General features: G+C 46.4%; 2 protein-coding genes across 4 annotated transcripts in view; both read right to left on the reverse strand.

Moving 5' to 3' along the window:
- Nucleotides 1-9,236, reverse strand: part of NPC1 (NPC intracellular cholesterol transporter 1) — a 61,350-nt gene extending 52,114 nt beyond the window's left edge. For all 3 annotated transcript variants that reach the window (XM_030926023.1, XM_030926022.1, XM_030926021.1), the window contains exon 1: nt 8,582-9,236. In XM_030926023.1, the coding sequence (XP_030781883.1) occupies nt 8,582-8,638 (57 nt within the window). In that variant the 5' untranslated portion in view covers nt 8,639-9,236. The remainder of the gene's footprint in view (nt 1-8,581) is intronic.
- Nucleotides 9,237-9,893: 657 nt separating this feature from the next.
- The window catches only part of ANKRD29 (ankyrin repeat domain 29), a 76,986-nt gene continuing 72,059 nt past the window's right edge, over nt 9,894-14,820 (reverse strand). The window contains exon 10 of the mRNA XM_030926029.1: nt 9,894-10,036. Coding sequence (XP_030781889.1) covers nt 9,992-10,036 — 45 coding nt within the window. The 3' untranslated portion in view covers nt 9,894-9,991. The remainder of the gene's footprint in view (nt 10,037-14,820) is intronic.

Consider the following 14,820-nt stretch of genomic DNA (forward strand, 5'->3'; position numbering starts at 1 on the left):
TATACTCCTTTTACAGATGCAGAAACGAAGGCACTGAGGCTAAATAACTTGTCCAAGGTCACAGTGCAAAGCCAGGATTCAAAACAGAGCAGTTGACTCCAGAAAACAGGTTCTCAATAAAAGAGAATCAGCTGCATCATGAAAAGTCCTCCCTGCAGCATCACACCCTCCCAAAACCCCACTGTGTGCAAGAGCATGAGCACTGTGCACCCACTCAACAGCTGCATGATGGGAGAAGCTCGGCCGTCACTCCCTTCTCACCAACAGCTGAAAGTGGAGAGCCAGATTCCTGGCCCCCAGGCCTGCCTCTGCAGCTGCTCCACCTCAGGGGCCTCCACATCTCCATCTCTCTTCTGTGTTTGTAACCTCATCTCTCTCTCGGTCCCTTCACCTGCACTTCCCTATAAACACTGCCCTAATTATATCCACAAACCCCTCTCTCAGCTTCAGTGATCTCCAGCTTCTCTCCAGCAGCACTTTCCACCAGCTGCCCGACAGCCTCAGTGCTTAAAAGGAAACCAATCTTTCCTCTATTTGTATTTCCTCTTCAATTCCTCTTCAACAGAGTTTCAAATGAAAACCTCAGGCACCTTTCGAATCCACCGCGTGTCCCATAGTGAACCTAGGGCTCACTCCCAGGGAGGCTCCCTCGTGCAGCCTTCTGCTCTCACCTGGACCCGGCAGTGTCTCCTGTGCACAGATGCCTGCCGCTTGCCTCTTCCGGAACAGCGCTCAAAGTTTTCTGGTGCTCAGAAACCTACAACCCACCCTTCCCACTGCCTGTGCGACAAGCTCCAGACACCTCACTCTGGCTCTGCCCACTCTCCTTTCTACAGTATTCCAAACCTATCACTCTAATCGCCAACCCTTCCTTCCCTCTCTCCCACATGAAGTAGGACCTGCCTGCCTCTGCCTTGGTCATGCCCTAAGATCAAGCAAAATTTATAAGAATTGCAAAGTTGTGATGTTGGGAGAAGTTGCAAGAGTTATTTTCTTGCTTTTGTCTCAACTCCCTTGTAAGATGGTAAAATCCTAGAGGGCAGAGCCTAGGTGTGTAATCCTTCCTTTGAAATTCCCTACTGTATCACATCTGGTATTCATGGATGCAGAACACGTCAAAACTCACCATGAGCTGAGGGAGTACAACTGGATTATCTAAATTCAGAAATGAGAAGTGCTGATTGTTTTGGCTTCTACCCAGAATTTTGTAGTTACACAGCTACAGAGTTTCTATTTTTAAAGGTTAGATCACATGGATATTTCACAACATGCTCTAGAGTTTAATTATTATGAAAATGACTGCATATGGAAGCTTCTTTCAACAATGATAGGAACAGTTCAGGAAAGGTTAAAAAATGCCCCTTCTAGGCCGGGGGCGGTGGTTCACGCCTGTAATCCCAGCACTCTGGGAGGCCGAGGCGGGCGGATCACAAGGTCAAGAGATCGAGACCATCCTGCCTAACACGGTGAAACCCCGTCTCGGCCGGGCGCGGTGGCTCAAGCCTGTAATCCCAGCACTTTGGGAGGCCGAGACGGGCGGATCACGAGGTCAGGAGATCGAGACCATCCTGGCTAATACGGTGAAACCCTGTCTCTACTTAAAAATACAAAAAACTAGCCGGGCGACGAGGCGGGTGCCTGTAGTCCCAGCTACTCGGGAGGCTGAGGCAGGAGAATGGCGTAAACCCAGGAGGCGGAGTTTGCAGTGAGCTGAGATCCGGCCACTGCACTCCAGCCTGGGTGGCAGAGCAAGACTCCGTCTCAAAAAAAAAAAAAACCCCGTCTCTACTAAAAATACAAAAATTAAGCTGGGTGTGGTGGCGGGCGCCTGTAGTCCCAGCTACTCAGGAGGCTGAGGCATGAGAACGGCGTGAACCTGGGAGGTGGAGCTTGCAGTGAGCTGAGATTGCGCCACTGCACTCCAGCCTGGGCAACAGAGACTCCGTGTCAAAAAAAAAAAAAAAAAATGCCCTTGTGTTATATGTCAGCAACTTTGGCAACTGCTAAACTGGACCCCATTCAGGAGCTCCACAAGCACACATTATCATACGGAAAAGCTCTGAACTCAGTGAGAATTCTATTCCACTGCCTTCAGGAAATCCTAAAGCATTAACTAACATATTCAAATACTCACTGAACATCTATTGTTCTCTAGGCATGGTGGTAAAATAAATAAATGAAACAAAAATACTTACTGAACATCAACTGCATGCCTCATTTTCTCAGATACTCTATGCAGTAGCACGGCAGAATTTTACAGGTAAGTGAAGCAGGTTCAAAGGTACTCTGCGGTCGCATGGCTCATAAGTAACATGATTTTGAACACCAAGTTAAGCATTCTCCACCCATCCACCTTGTCCTCCTGCCTCCCCCACACCCAGCTTCTGTACCATTTCAACTCTAGTACAGTTTGTGCAGTGATGTCTCCTCAGAATTGGAGAATGCACTGGAGATGAACTGTCCCATCCACGATGATCCTATACAAGTGTTCCTTCCATGTAAACTTGATCACTTGTAGAAATAATGCCTACCATTTCCTATCTTTTAAAGTATCTCTCTAGGCAGTTGTCAAGTAATGACTCACTTAGTACCACTGACAGTCCTCAACCCCAGGGTAGTACTTGCCCATCCACCAGAGCTGAGAGTGCAGGGCTTGGCACCAACATTTGTGCCCCTGTCCTGGATGGGTAAAGCTAATGGCAAAACATGGAGCGATACCCAGCTCAAGCTCCAGCGAGGGGATGGAGGAGAGGGGCTTGCTGGTTAACTTCCTTACCTCATTGCTTCTCCAGAGAGCAGAGGCTGGCCTGGCCAGACAGGACAACACAGGCTAAAGTGGAGGGAGTGGCATGGAGAATCCTGTTGAGATTAAGCTGCCTGCTATTTCTTTGGAGTCAGGGAGGCAGACCAAACAAATATGGCAGGACATTTAGGGTGGAGGCTGCTGGGCTTGTCTGACTTCTATTGACGGAAATCTCTGGAAGTGTTTTATAGCCAACCTGGCATGAACAAATCTACATAACAAAGGATAATTTGTGTGTGCACCAGGCCTGCCTGCATGTGGGTGTTTAAGTCAAATATTTTGAGTGTTAAGTGTGCTCAGCTAGTCCAACTCTTCGTTCTACAGATAACCCCTTTGGCTTCTGGTTTTTTATGTGACTCACCCAAGGTCATATTACTAGTCTTAGACATTTAGGAGCCACAAAACTAAAACAAAACTATGAAAGTGGGCGCCGGTATACACTGTCTGCAGTTTTTTCCTTATGGAATGTTCAGTGTGGTGACTGAACCACAGGTCAGGCTGGCAGGCTAAACCCATTCCTGATCTATTACAGACTACCGGAAGAGCCACACTGGGGATGGAACCAGGCCTTGAATGAGACCGGTCTACTAAACAAGTGGAATATCTGCTGAACACCCATTCAATTAAGCTTGCTAAACACCAATAATCTAGCCTTGAATTTCAAAAAACTAGGGCACAGAAGTCAGAAGATGGCAGTTCAAACACCCAATCTGCCATCTACTAGCTACGTGACCTTGGGACAAATTTGACCCTTGATGTCTGCATCTATAAAACAGGAAAAACAGCATTACAGCCTCCTTAACGGGATCGGATAAAACAAGATCGGATGTGACAGCAATGGAGTACTATGCAAAATTTGGGTCGCTTTTGTCTCTAGTCTTATGTAATCTAGTATACAGCACCCTGCAAATTTTTTAAAGAGCTTTACTGATGTAATTTACATACCATAAAATCCATCCTTTTCAAGTGAACAGTTCAATAGTTTTGGGCAACCATTAGGCACCTCTCCCGGCTATTTTCTCTGTTTTCGTCTTGTCCACCTGATACATTCATTTTTCCTCCAAAGCTCAGCTCAAAAACGGACCCTCCATTAACACTTGATCTTCATTCTTACCTGAGCCCTTCTTACTGTATTACCATTTTTTTATGTATCCAGCCTTCCCCCCATCAACTATGAAGACAGCGATAGTAATTACGAACATTTACACAGCACTTTACAGTGTATAGACGGCCTTTTCTTCTTTACTATTTACTTATTGTTTTGGACTAGTCAAGTGCAGTAGTGAGAAGGGGGAAAGAGTAGAACAAGGAGTTCAATCTGTAACTGACTTTGATCAATTGATAACGCACTACCTAAGGACCAGCCTAGACTGATTTTTTTCATGGGTTCTTTTGATCTTGTCCTTTGTTGTGTCGAGGGCAGCCAATTCATATTTATGAAATTATTTTGAGTTGCTCTTGTGACCTAAGCAAGGACAGTAACAAGAAGTTAGTTTTAAAGCTCCTCTCAAATCCTCCAACAGAACATCTGCACCAGAGAGAGTTGGTTTTTAAAAAGTTTTGTTGCCAAAGCAAATATTCCAAAAATTTGAAAGTGAGAAGCATAGTCCAGATGAAGAAAAACCTGGCTGGCTGCGGCTGATCATTGCCATCACCTAGAAACCAACTGCAAACCCAATTTTGATTGCCACTAGTTTCTAAGTCTCTCCCCAAAATCCATTTCAAGGCCCAAATATCTTATGATTGAAGAGTCCCAGTGGGCCAGGCATGGTGGCTCACACCTGTAATCCCAGCACTTTGGGAAGCTGAGGCAGATGGTATCACATGAGCTCAGGAGTTCAAGACCAGCCTGGGCAACCTGACAAAACCCCTTCTCTACTAAAAATACAAAAAATTAGCTGGGCATGATGGCGCACACCTATAGTCCCAGCTACTCGGGAGGCTGATGTGGGAGAATCACCTGAGCTCAGGTGGTCAAGGCTGCAGTGAGCTGAGATTATGCCACTACGCTCCAGCCTGGGCAACCAGAGTAAGACCTGGTCTCGGGGAAAAAAAAAAAAGATTCCCGGGCCAGCATGGTGGCTCATGCTTGTAATCTCAGTACTTTGGGAGGCCAAGGTAGGAGGATCTCCAGCCCAGGAATTCAAGACCACCTTGGGCAACACAGCAAGACCCTGTGTCTACAAAAAATTTTTAAAGTAGGTGGGCATGGTGGCATGCACCTGCAGTCCCAGCTACTTGGGAGGCTGAGGTAGAAGGATAGCTCCAGCCCAGGGTCAACGCCGCAGTGAGCCACAATCACACCACTGCACTTCAGCCTGGGTGACAGTGCGAGACCCCATTTCAAAAAAAAAAAAAAAAAAAAAGAGTCCCAACTCAAGTGTCCTGGCCACATTTGTAGATGATACTGGAGAGCAATAGTTATTGTTCTTAAGGAGCCTGCAATTTGGTAGTTCAATTAGAAAATATTTGTCTTTCACAAGCATAGCTGGCATAGTTAATCCAATTTTACAGAGGAGGAAACTGAGGCTCCAGAGGATAACTGGCTTACCCAAGATCACTCTCGGGAACAGAGAAGAGTCGAGACCCACACCAAAGTCTTTTAACGAGGCAGCCAATGCTGCTGCAGCAGTTTAAACAAAGGTCCAGAACTTCAGAGGGAAGGGATTCTAGTTAGGGGAACAAGACAAGAATGTCGTAGATAATGTAGCATGTGAAATGTAGATAATGAAGACAGCAGGATTTTGCTAGCAAGCAGTTCAATTTGACTGGAGAGCTGATGCCCTTCACAGAGCTGGAGGTCAAAGGGCAGAAAGAGGCACCCGAGATCAGAGATGACTGATCCAGGCTTCCGCTGTAGGTAATTTGCCATGCTTAGAATACTGCATCCCTTTTAGGAGTGGAGAGTGAGGGTTACCCAGGAAAGAGAGAGCACACTGTCTTCATGACCAGAGTGATTCTTTGTTCTGGGTAATATAACAAACACTGAAGGAATACAAAGCCCTATTCAGCAAGTCCTTTTCCCTCTGCCCACTGGCTCGAAATAAAAAAAAAAAAAAATCTCATTTTCCCCTTGATTACTTATGTTAGTAAAATTTCTGATCACAGCATCAGTCAAGGAGTAGGAAAGATGGGGAAAGATTTCCCATTGTCATTCCAATTTCAGATGGTTGTTCTCAACCACTCCCAGTCTTCTTAGGAAAAGCCATTTTAATGCTTAATTTCTACCCAGGCTTCTCTATGTTCCAAGTCCCTCAAGATAAAGCTTATCAAAATTACAGCCAGGAGAAATAAAGGCTATGTCTCAAAACTGCATACTTTTTTTGAATGACTACAGGATTTAAAAACAAGGCAGTTTAGTAATGTTATTTCATCATCTGTACATACTGAACATTAAGAAAAAGCGACAATCCCCCCAACATGTATTTCAGACCTCACGCAGGACAACTAGTCTATAATTGCATGATAGAACTCTACTAGCGCTCAGACTGAAGCTAGATGAGCTGCTATCATTGGTGTGAATTCTAAAAGCAGACACTCTCTCCCAATCTGTTTGGCTTCAAGGCTCCACCCCAAACTGTTCAGGTGCACTGAAAGCTTTTAGACACGAGGAATTTCTAAAATAATAATAGGATTATTTCCAGTTAAGGTTTACAGACCTTGAAAAGGCTGCCAGGCATTTTTGCAAGAGACTTACAACAAACCTCTGACCTATCCCAAATGTCACAGAAGAAGCCCTCATTGGCCATCAGCCTTGGATACTTGAGATTTAAAAAATATTTGAGAGAGAAAGCTACTTAATAATGTGAAGCCTGGCTGGGCAAGGTAGCTCACACCTGTAATCACCACACGAGGCGGGCAGATTGCTAGGTCAGGATTTCGAGACCAGCCTGGCCAACATGGCAGAACCCCATCTCTACGGAAAATACAAAAATTAGCTGGGCGTGGTGGTGGGCACCTGTAATCCTAGCTACTCAGGATTCACCAGAATTGCTTGAATCCAGGAGGCAGAGGTTGCAGTGAGCTGAGATTGTGCCACTACACTCCAGCCTGGGCAACAGAGACTCTGTCTCCAAAAAAAAAAAAAGGAATCCTGCCAATTTAAGGTCCTGATCTAAAACTCTAGGTGGCGCCAGGAATGGTGCTCACAATAATCCCAGTGCTTTGGGAGGCCAAGGTGGAAGGACTGCTTGAGGCCAGGAGTTCAAGGCTGCAGTGAGCTATGATGGCAACACTGCCCCCACGCCTGGGCAACAGAGCAAGAACCTGTCTCTAAAATAAATAAATTTTAAAAATACATTTAAAAAAACTCCAGGGAAACAGAATAGCTATATTTTCTCTAAGGCACACAATTGCTATTATTTATTTCTCTCTCTCTTTTATTTTTTTTTGTTTTGAGACAGGGTCTTGCTCTGTTACCCAGGCTGGAGTACACTGGTGTGATAACAGCTCACAGCAGCCTCAACCTCAACAATTAAAAGAAAAACAAAATGTTTTTAAGACAGGGTTTCATCCCCAGGGCGCAGTGGCTCATGCCTGTAATCCCAGAACTTTGGGAGGCTGAGGCGGGCGGATCACCTGAGGTCAGGAGTTCGAGACCAGCCTCAACATGGAGAAACCCCATCTCTACTAAAAATACAAAAATCAGCCGGACGTGGTGGTGCATGCCTGTAATCCCAGCTACTCGGGAGGCTGAGGCAGGAGAATTGCTTGAACCTGGGAGGTGGAGGTTGCGGTGAGTCGAGATCGCGCCACTGCACTCCAGCCTCGGCAACAAAAGCGAAACTCCGTCACAAAAATAAAAAATAAAAAAAAAAAGCTCTTAGTCCAACACTGGATCAACATCACCTATCCCCTTCTGAGAACTAAATAGAAGTCGAAGGAGAGTTTTTTCCTAGTCCACGGAACTCCCTCTCCCGATTCACTACTACCTATTGATGCCACACCTCTGTGAGGGGCGTTAACATGCACAAGGACACAATTCCCCGGAGGCACTCTCATCCTGATTTGGTTTAAGGAGAGCCACAGCGTGACACTGCCCCCCTCCAGTTTTAAAAGAGGAAACTACAGACACACAAATAGTGAGATGCTCTTTCCCAAAGCTATTAAACGAAGCAGAAGGCCCCCCCCCCACCCCCAGCCCCCGAAGGAGTCAGCAGGACACCCAGTTCCAGGCCCCACCCTGTCGCTGGCTAATAGTGACAAGGGGAAATTCAATACCGTCCTGTGAGCCTCAGTGTCCTGAGGTGTAAACAGGAGTTGATGAAATGTAACCTGCCCTCTTTAGAAGACCAAGCTGACTTATGTCAAGTACTCAAGGCAGTTTCACTGGGTGCTTGAGGAAGTTTGTGTCTCTTCTCTACCTCTGCTTCCACTTCCATCCTCAGGTGATGAAAAGAGGAAATAAAGTGGTTAGAGCTCCTAAATTTTGGAGTTCGTGCGCATGTAGCAGAATTTTTTAAAAAACAAGTAGTGTCCCTATCCCACTCTACCTACCCACTTTCCTCCCTTCTTCTGGTGCCACGTCCTACACAGAGAAATCAGGTGACCACAGATGGAATAGGCTCACAACAGGTCAACCAGCCCCCACTGCCATCTTCTTCCATACCACAGGAAAGACAGCACGGCCGGAGACAGAAACAGGACAAGGGAGAGACCTCTGAGCTAGACCAACTTCCCCAGGACCCGGGCCTGAGCCGCCGCTGGGCCCGTCGCCCTCGCCGGCTCTCGGCCCCGCCACCTCCCCACAGGGCGTCCCGGTGGCCGGCGACCGCTCACCTGCGCCGGACACAGTAGCAGCAGGAGGAGGCCAAGGGCCAGGCCGCGAGCGGTCATGCTGCGGCCGCGCGAGGCTGCGGACACCGGCGGCCGCTCTACTTCCCCGGGCTGTTTCAGCACCCCGCGCAAGAAGAGCGGAGGAGCAGGAGCTGGCGCGGACGCCAGCAGCGGCTGCGCGCGCAGGTCAGGAAGGAAGAAGGCGTCGTCGGCTCCGCCCCTTCTGGGAGGTGCCGTTGCCTGCGCTCCCTGGCCAGGACTGGGCCGGGGCCAGGGCCCCCGCGCCCTCGCTTCAAGGTTGCCTGCTTTGCCCTTCTCCTCAGCCCCGGCAATCCTCGGGGGCCAGGCGCGGGACTTATGGAGTCTGGCTGGGCCCAAGAGAGTTATCTGTGGAGCTGTGCAAACAGTTTCTGGCCCTGATGTTTCCCCTTTTTGTCTCTGGGTTGGAGGGGGCGGACGAGGTTTCAGCGAAGGGTAGAGCTGTTCTGGACGACTTCCGGGTAAGGTCCCGCCCGGCCGCGGAGTCTCTGTTTATTTCGGCTCCGACAATTACGCTGAGCGTCTTCTCCTCCCAACCCAGTCACCCGAAAGGAATCTCGGCCCTGGCGCTTTCTAGCAGAGCCAGGGGCGGTGACGCGCCGTGGCCTGACCTTGTGATGATCCGCGAGCGCGGCGGACCGGGGGGCGGACCGCGCAGTGGGCGGTGGCCGTGCGGTCAGTCCGGGGAAAAAAAGTGCGGGAGCCGCGCCACCTGCTGGCCCAGCCGCGCTGCGTAAGCCCGTGGGCGCGAGGAAAACCCGAGGTGGGGACCAAGGTCTATTTTAAGTTCTCCTTGGAGGCAGATAAAGAAGACGCATTGTCATTTTTGAGCCATGCATTTAATATATTTATTTATCTTTAACTCCAGTTATATGTGTTTCTGGCAACATTTTCCCTCAAATTTCAAGTATTCAGACCACTCAAAAGCATCTGTCATTTCCATTTTGAAGTTAAGAAAATGGAGGTAAAGATGTCTTTCCCAACAGTGGAAGCAAATTTACAATAAAAAGACTAAACCTTCATCTGGAGCAATGACCCAACCCCGCACCAAGGAGTCCCATGATGCAGATGACCTTCCCATCCCTACTCTCTAAAGTGCTGTTTCACTTTCTGTCTTGCCTCCTCACCTCCTCATCCCTGAGATGTCCACCTGGCTGGCCTGGCAGTGAAACTATGGAGATTTCTTCAGGACCTTCAGCCTGGGCCCTCCACGATAACCTCGTGGTCCTCATTCAGTTGTGTGCTGTCGCTTCCCACTCCCCAGGCTCCAGCTCCTGGTGCCCCCACTGAGGATCAAGTCGCGTGTATGCCTTCATGCAGGGAGCTTCAAACGGCCATCCCTAGACCAGCAGAGGAGCATCTCCTTGGAATTTGTTAGAAATGTAAATTCTCAGCCCGGGCAATGTAGCAAGACTCCCTCTATTAAAAAAAAAAAAAAAAAAAAATTTAAAGTTAGTTGGGCTTGGTGGCACACACCTGTAGTCTCAGCTACTAGGGAGGCTGAAGCAGGAGGATTGCTTGAGCCCAGGAGGCTATGGTGAGCTATAATCATGCTGCTGCACTCCAGCCTGGGTGATAGAACAAGACCCTGTCTCAAAGAAAGAGAGACAGAGAGAGAAGAAAATGTTAGAGTAATTATTTCCAAGTTTATGAATTACTTTGAAGGTTCTAAGTTTCCATAACCCTGCTTGGGGAAGAAGAATTCTGGTTCCTGTGACTTACTTCGGGGTGCAAGCGGGCTGGAGACAGGAGGGCAGGAGAAGGTCATGGGTAGACTTTGTTTCTGAGGCTGCTTCTGAGACCTTTCAGTCTCCTTTAGTTCAAAGTACTTAGCATGCCAAAGCCTCCTACTTTGGGGTATTGTTTTCTGAGCTCCAGTGGTTGAGATCTGGAGACTTTTTTGTTTGTTGAAAGAATATTAAATACCATCTTCATAAGGACTATTCAATGTTGACCTCAGAGCAATAAAGTAGAAAACAGGGAAAAATGAAATTATTAGACATGTACATCTTTATAAATGTGCAGAAATAGCTTCCAGAAGACTTCTATGTGGTGGAAAACATACATATGTGAATACAATAGATAAACTTTTTAAACAAGTAGGAATATACAGTACACAGTTCTCATCTGGCTTCTTTACTTTTAGCAGTATGCTTTCCTACCTCACTCATTTTAATAGCTGTAAAGGATTTTATTATGCATATGTAACACTTCTGAAGCCATACTCAGAGCAGCGTGTAAATCAATGAAATATACATCAGCAACCAACAAATATTTCAAAATAACTCAATTCCTCTACTTGCATTCCTGGTACATATGAAGGGTTTGTGTGGTCCCAGCAATACATTATAAATTTACTTTTCTTCTTCTTTTTTTTTTTTTTGAGACAGTCTTGCTCTGTCGCCTAGGCTGGAGTGTGGTGACATGATCTCAGCTCACTGCAACCTCCATATCCCACGCTCCAGTGATTCTCATGCCTCAGCTTCCCGAGTAGCTGGGATTGCAGATGTGCGATACCACGCCCAGCTAATTTTTTTGGATTTCGTTAGAGATGGGGTTTCACCATGTTGACCAGGTGAAACTTGAACTTTTGGCCTCAAGCAATCCACCAGCCTCAGACTCCTGAAGCGCTGGGATTACAGGCATGAGCCACTGCTCCCAGCCCCCCTTTCTGTTTCCGTATACTTTGTCACATTCCTGAGCTTGCCTGGAGACCACAAAGCCTGGCATCTTTCTGTGCCCTCTGCTTTCCCAATCATGCTGCATCACCAAAGTCTAAACACTTGAACATTTCCCTTATAGAGGAAAAGGAGAAAGTTGACCCAAGACTGAATTATCTGTAACTGGCAGATGGTAGGGGAAGGCTGGAAAGACTTCTTGATCCGCTACATAACTTATTTAATCTCTTCTTGGGCATTTAGTTTGTCACTTGTTATTGGAAATGATGCAGTGAACATCCTTGTATCTTTTTTAAAAAATTATTTTTTTTCTGAGACAGAGTCTCACTCTGTCCCCAAGTCTGGACTGCAGTGGTGTGATCATGGCTCGCTGCAGCCTCTACCTCCTGGTCTCAAGCGATCCTCCCACCTGTGCACCACCACTCCTGGCTAATTTTTGTATTTTTTGTAGACAGGTTTTTGCCATGTTGCCCAGACTGGTCTTGAACTGCTGGGCTCAAGCAATCTGCCTGCCTAAGCCTCCTAAAGTGCTGGGATTACAGGCATGAGCCACCACTCCTGGCCCATTCTTGGATCTAAATCTTTGCAATCATGTACAAATAGAACTGTTGGAAGTACTTTTATATTGTTGGATCAAAGGAAATGCGCATTTAAGTTTTGATTGTTGTCAAATTACCCTACAAAGAAATTGCAGCCAGCAATGTATGGAAGTGCCTAAATGGAATCTGTGATTTTATTTATTTTGTTTCTTATTTTAAAAAATATTGGGGCCGGGCACAGTGGCTCACACCTATAATTTCAGCAGTTTGGGAAGCCGAGGCGGGTGGATCACCTGAGGTCAGGAGTTCGAGACCAGCCCGGCCAACATGTTGAAACTCCATCTCAATTAAAGATACAAAAATTGGCCGGGCGCAGTGGTTCATGCCTGTAATTCCAGCACTCTGGGAGGCTGAGGCAGGTGGATCACCTGAGGTCAGGAGTTCAAGACCAGCCTGGCCAACATGGTGAAACACCATCTCTACTAAAAATAGAAAAAATTAGCGGGCATGGTGGTGGATGCCTGTAATTCCAGCTATTCAGGAGGCTGAGGCAGGAGAATCTCTTGAACCTGGGAGGTGGAGGTTGCAGGGAGCCGAGATTGCGCCATTGCACTCCAGTCTGGGCAACGAGAAATTAGGCCAGGCGTGGTGGCTCATGCCTGTAATCTCAGTACTTTGGGAGGCTGAGGCAGGTGAATCATGAGAGATCGAGACCATCCTAGCCAACATGGTGAAACCCGTCTACTAAAAATACAAAAATTAGCCAGGCGTGGTGGTGCGTGCCTGTAATCCCAGCTAGTCAGGAGGCTGAGGCGAGATAATCGTTTGAACCAGGGAGTTGGAGGTTGCAGTGAGCTGAGATCGCCCCACTGCACTGTAGCCTGGCTACAGAGCGAGGCGAGGTCTAAAAAAAAAAAAAAAAAAAAAAAAAAAATTAGCTGGGCGTGGTAGCACACACCTGTAATCCCAGCTACTCAGGAGGCTGAGGCAGGAGAATTGTTTGAACCCAGGAGGTGGAGGTTGCAGTGGCTGAGATCACGCCATTGCACTCCAGCCTGGGTGACAGAGAAAGACTCCATCTCAAAAAAAATAAAAAATAAAAAATAAAAATTGGGATGCTTTGATTTGTATTTCTTTAATTATGTGAGATTAAGAATCTTTTCACACATTTGTAAGTAATTTTATTTCTTTTTCTGTGCTTTTTTCTTTTGAGACGGAGTCTCACTCTGTCACCCAGGTTGTAATATAGTGGCATGACCACAGCTCACTGCAGCCTTGACCTCCCTGGCTGAAGTGATCCTCCTGCCTCAGCCTCCAAAGTGCTGGGATAATAGGTATGAACCACCGTGCCAAGCCAATAAAATTTTATTACAAAAAAAAACAACAAACTTTGATTTCTTCTAAAATTAAAAAAAAAAAGCTTTTTAAAATTGTTTTTCTGCTGCTGATCTGCAACCTTCAAAGTAGGTAGTGCTTCAAATAGGCAGAGGAAAAAAAGAATGCCTACCTACCTGACAAACTGCAAGCTTGCCTAGTTCCCAGCCTGAAGCCTAAAGTTCAGTAACAGAAAATGAAGATAGAACTAGGGTTTTGGGGTAATAGAATGTAATCAATGTCATTGAGTGACGTCTGAGGCCATTGCACAAAATACCAAAGACTGGTGTGACTTAAACGATAGGAATTTATCTGTTACAGTTCTAGAGGTTAGAGAGTTCAAGATCAGCATGGGGAGCTTATTTGGTTCCTGGTGAGGGCTCTCTTCCTGGCTTGCAGACAGTGCCTTCTCCCTATGTCCCCAAATGGTGTTGCCTTAAAGTGTGTGCTTTCAGGGAGAAAGATTTCTCTTTCTCTTCCTCTTCTTCCAACAATCCTATTGAATTAAGGCCCCTACCTTATGACTTTATTTAACCTTAATTACCTCCTAAAAGCCTTACCTTCAAATACAGTCACCTTCGGGGGTTAGGGCTTCAGCATGAGAAATTTGGGGGAGCATAATTCAGTCCCTAGCACCCCTCCTTTTACTCAGGGCTGCATGGCACCTTTGCCTTTGAAGACCCCTTTTTCCTTCAAAAAAAAATTTTTTTAATTAGAGTTTCCAATTGCATTGATATAATGACACATATAACCCTGGCTGAATTCATTATTATATGCTCATTATTACAGTGTTTTTATTTTTCTTCTGATTTCAAAAGAAATTAAAATTAAAACATTTTCATGGGACAGTAAAAGTATCACTGTGTCTACTGTGCCTAATAAGTTGATCCTGTTTTTGCAGCCGGTGTCGTAGACCTATTCCCTGTAGTAGTCAAGGACATTGTAAATTTTTCTGATTGCCTTCCCCAAAAAACCTCCAGGACCAGCAGTGGAGCTGGCTCTAAAAGAAGCTCCTATAGAGAGTGGGAGGCTGTCCAGTTGAACACAGGGAACAGCTCACACCTCCCTTCCTCCAGCAGGCTACGCATTGCCAATACATTTTGGTGAAATATAGCAGAGCTTTAGTTAATGCTTCTGCCATCCCCCTAAGGAGGTTCAGGTTGAGCATTTTTGAGAACTCTTTTTGTTAATAGGCTTTTCCTTTTAATTAAGATATAATATTCATGTATGAGGTGTACAGAACTTACATGTACAGCTTGATGAGTTTTCTACTTTTTTTTTGGGACTGAGTCTCACTCTGTCACCCAGGCTAAAGTACAGTGGCGTGATCGTGGCTCACTGTAAACTCTGCCTCCCAGATTCAAGCAATTCTTGTGCTTCAGCATCCCAAGTAGCTGGGATTACAGGTGCACTCCACCATGCCTGGCTAATTTGTGTATTTTTAGTAAAGACGGGGTTTCGCCATGTTTCCCAGGGTGGTCTCAAACTCCTGGACTCAAGTGATCCACCTGCCTCGGCCTCCCAAAGATCTGGGATTACAGGAATGGGCCACTGCGCCCAGCCAAGTTTCTTTTATGTATTAAACACTTTTATTAGTTGTCTATTACTGAAT

This window comes from Rhinopithecus roxellana, chromosome 21, assembly GCF_007565055.1.
Source record: "Rhinopithecus roxellana isolate Shanxi Qingling chromosome 21, ASM756505v1, whole genome shotgun sequence".
Classification (NCBI taxonomy): domain Eukaryota; kingdom Metazoa; phylum Chordata; class Mammalia; order Primates; family Cercopithecidae; genus Rhinopithecus; species Rhinopithecus roxellana.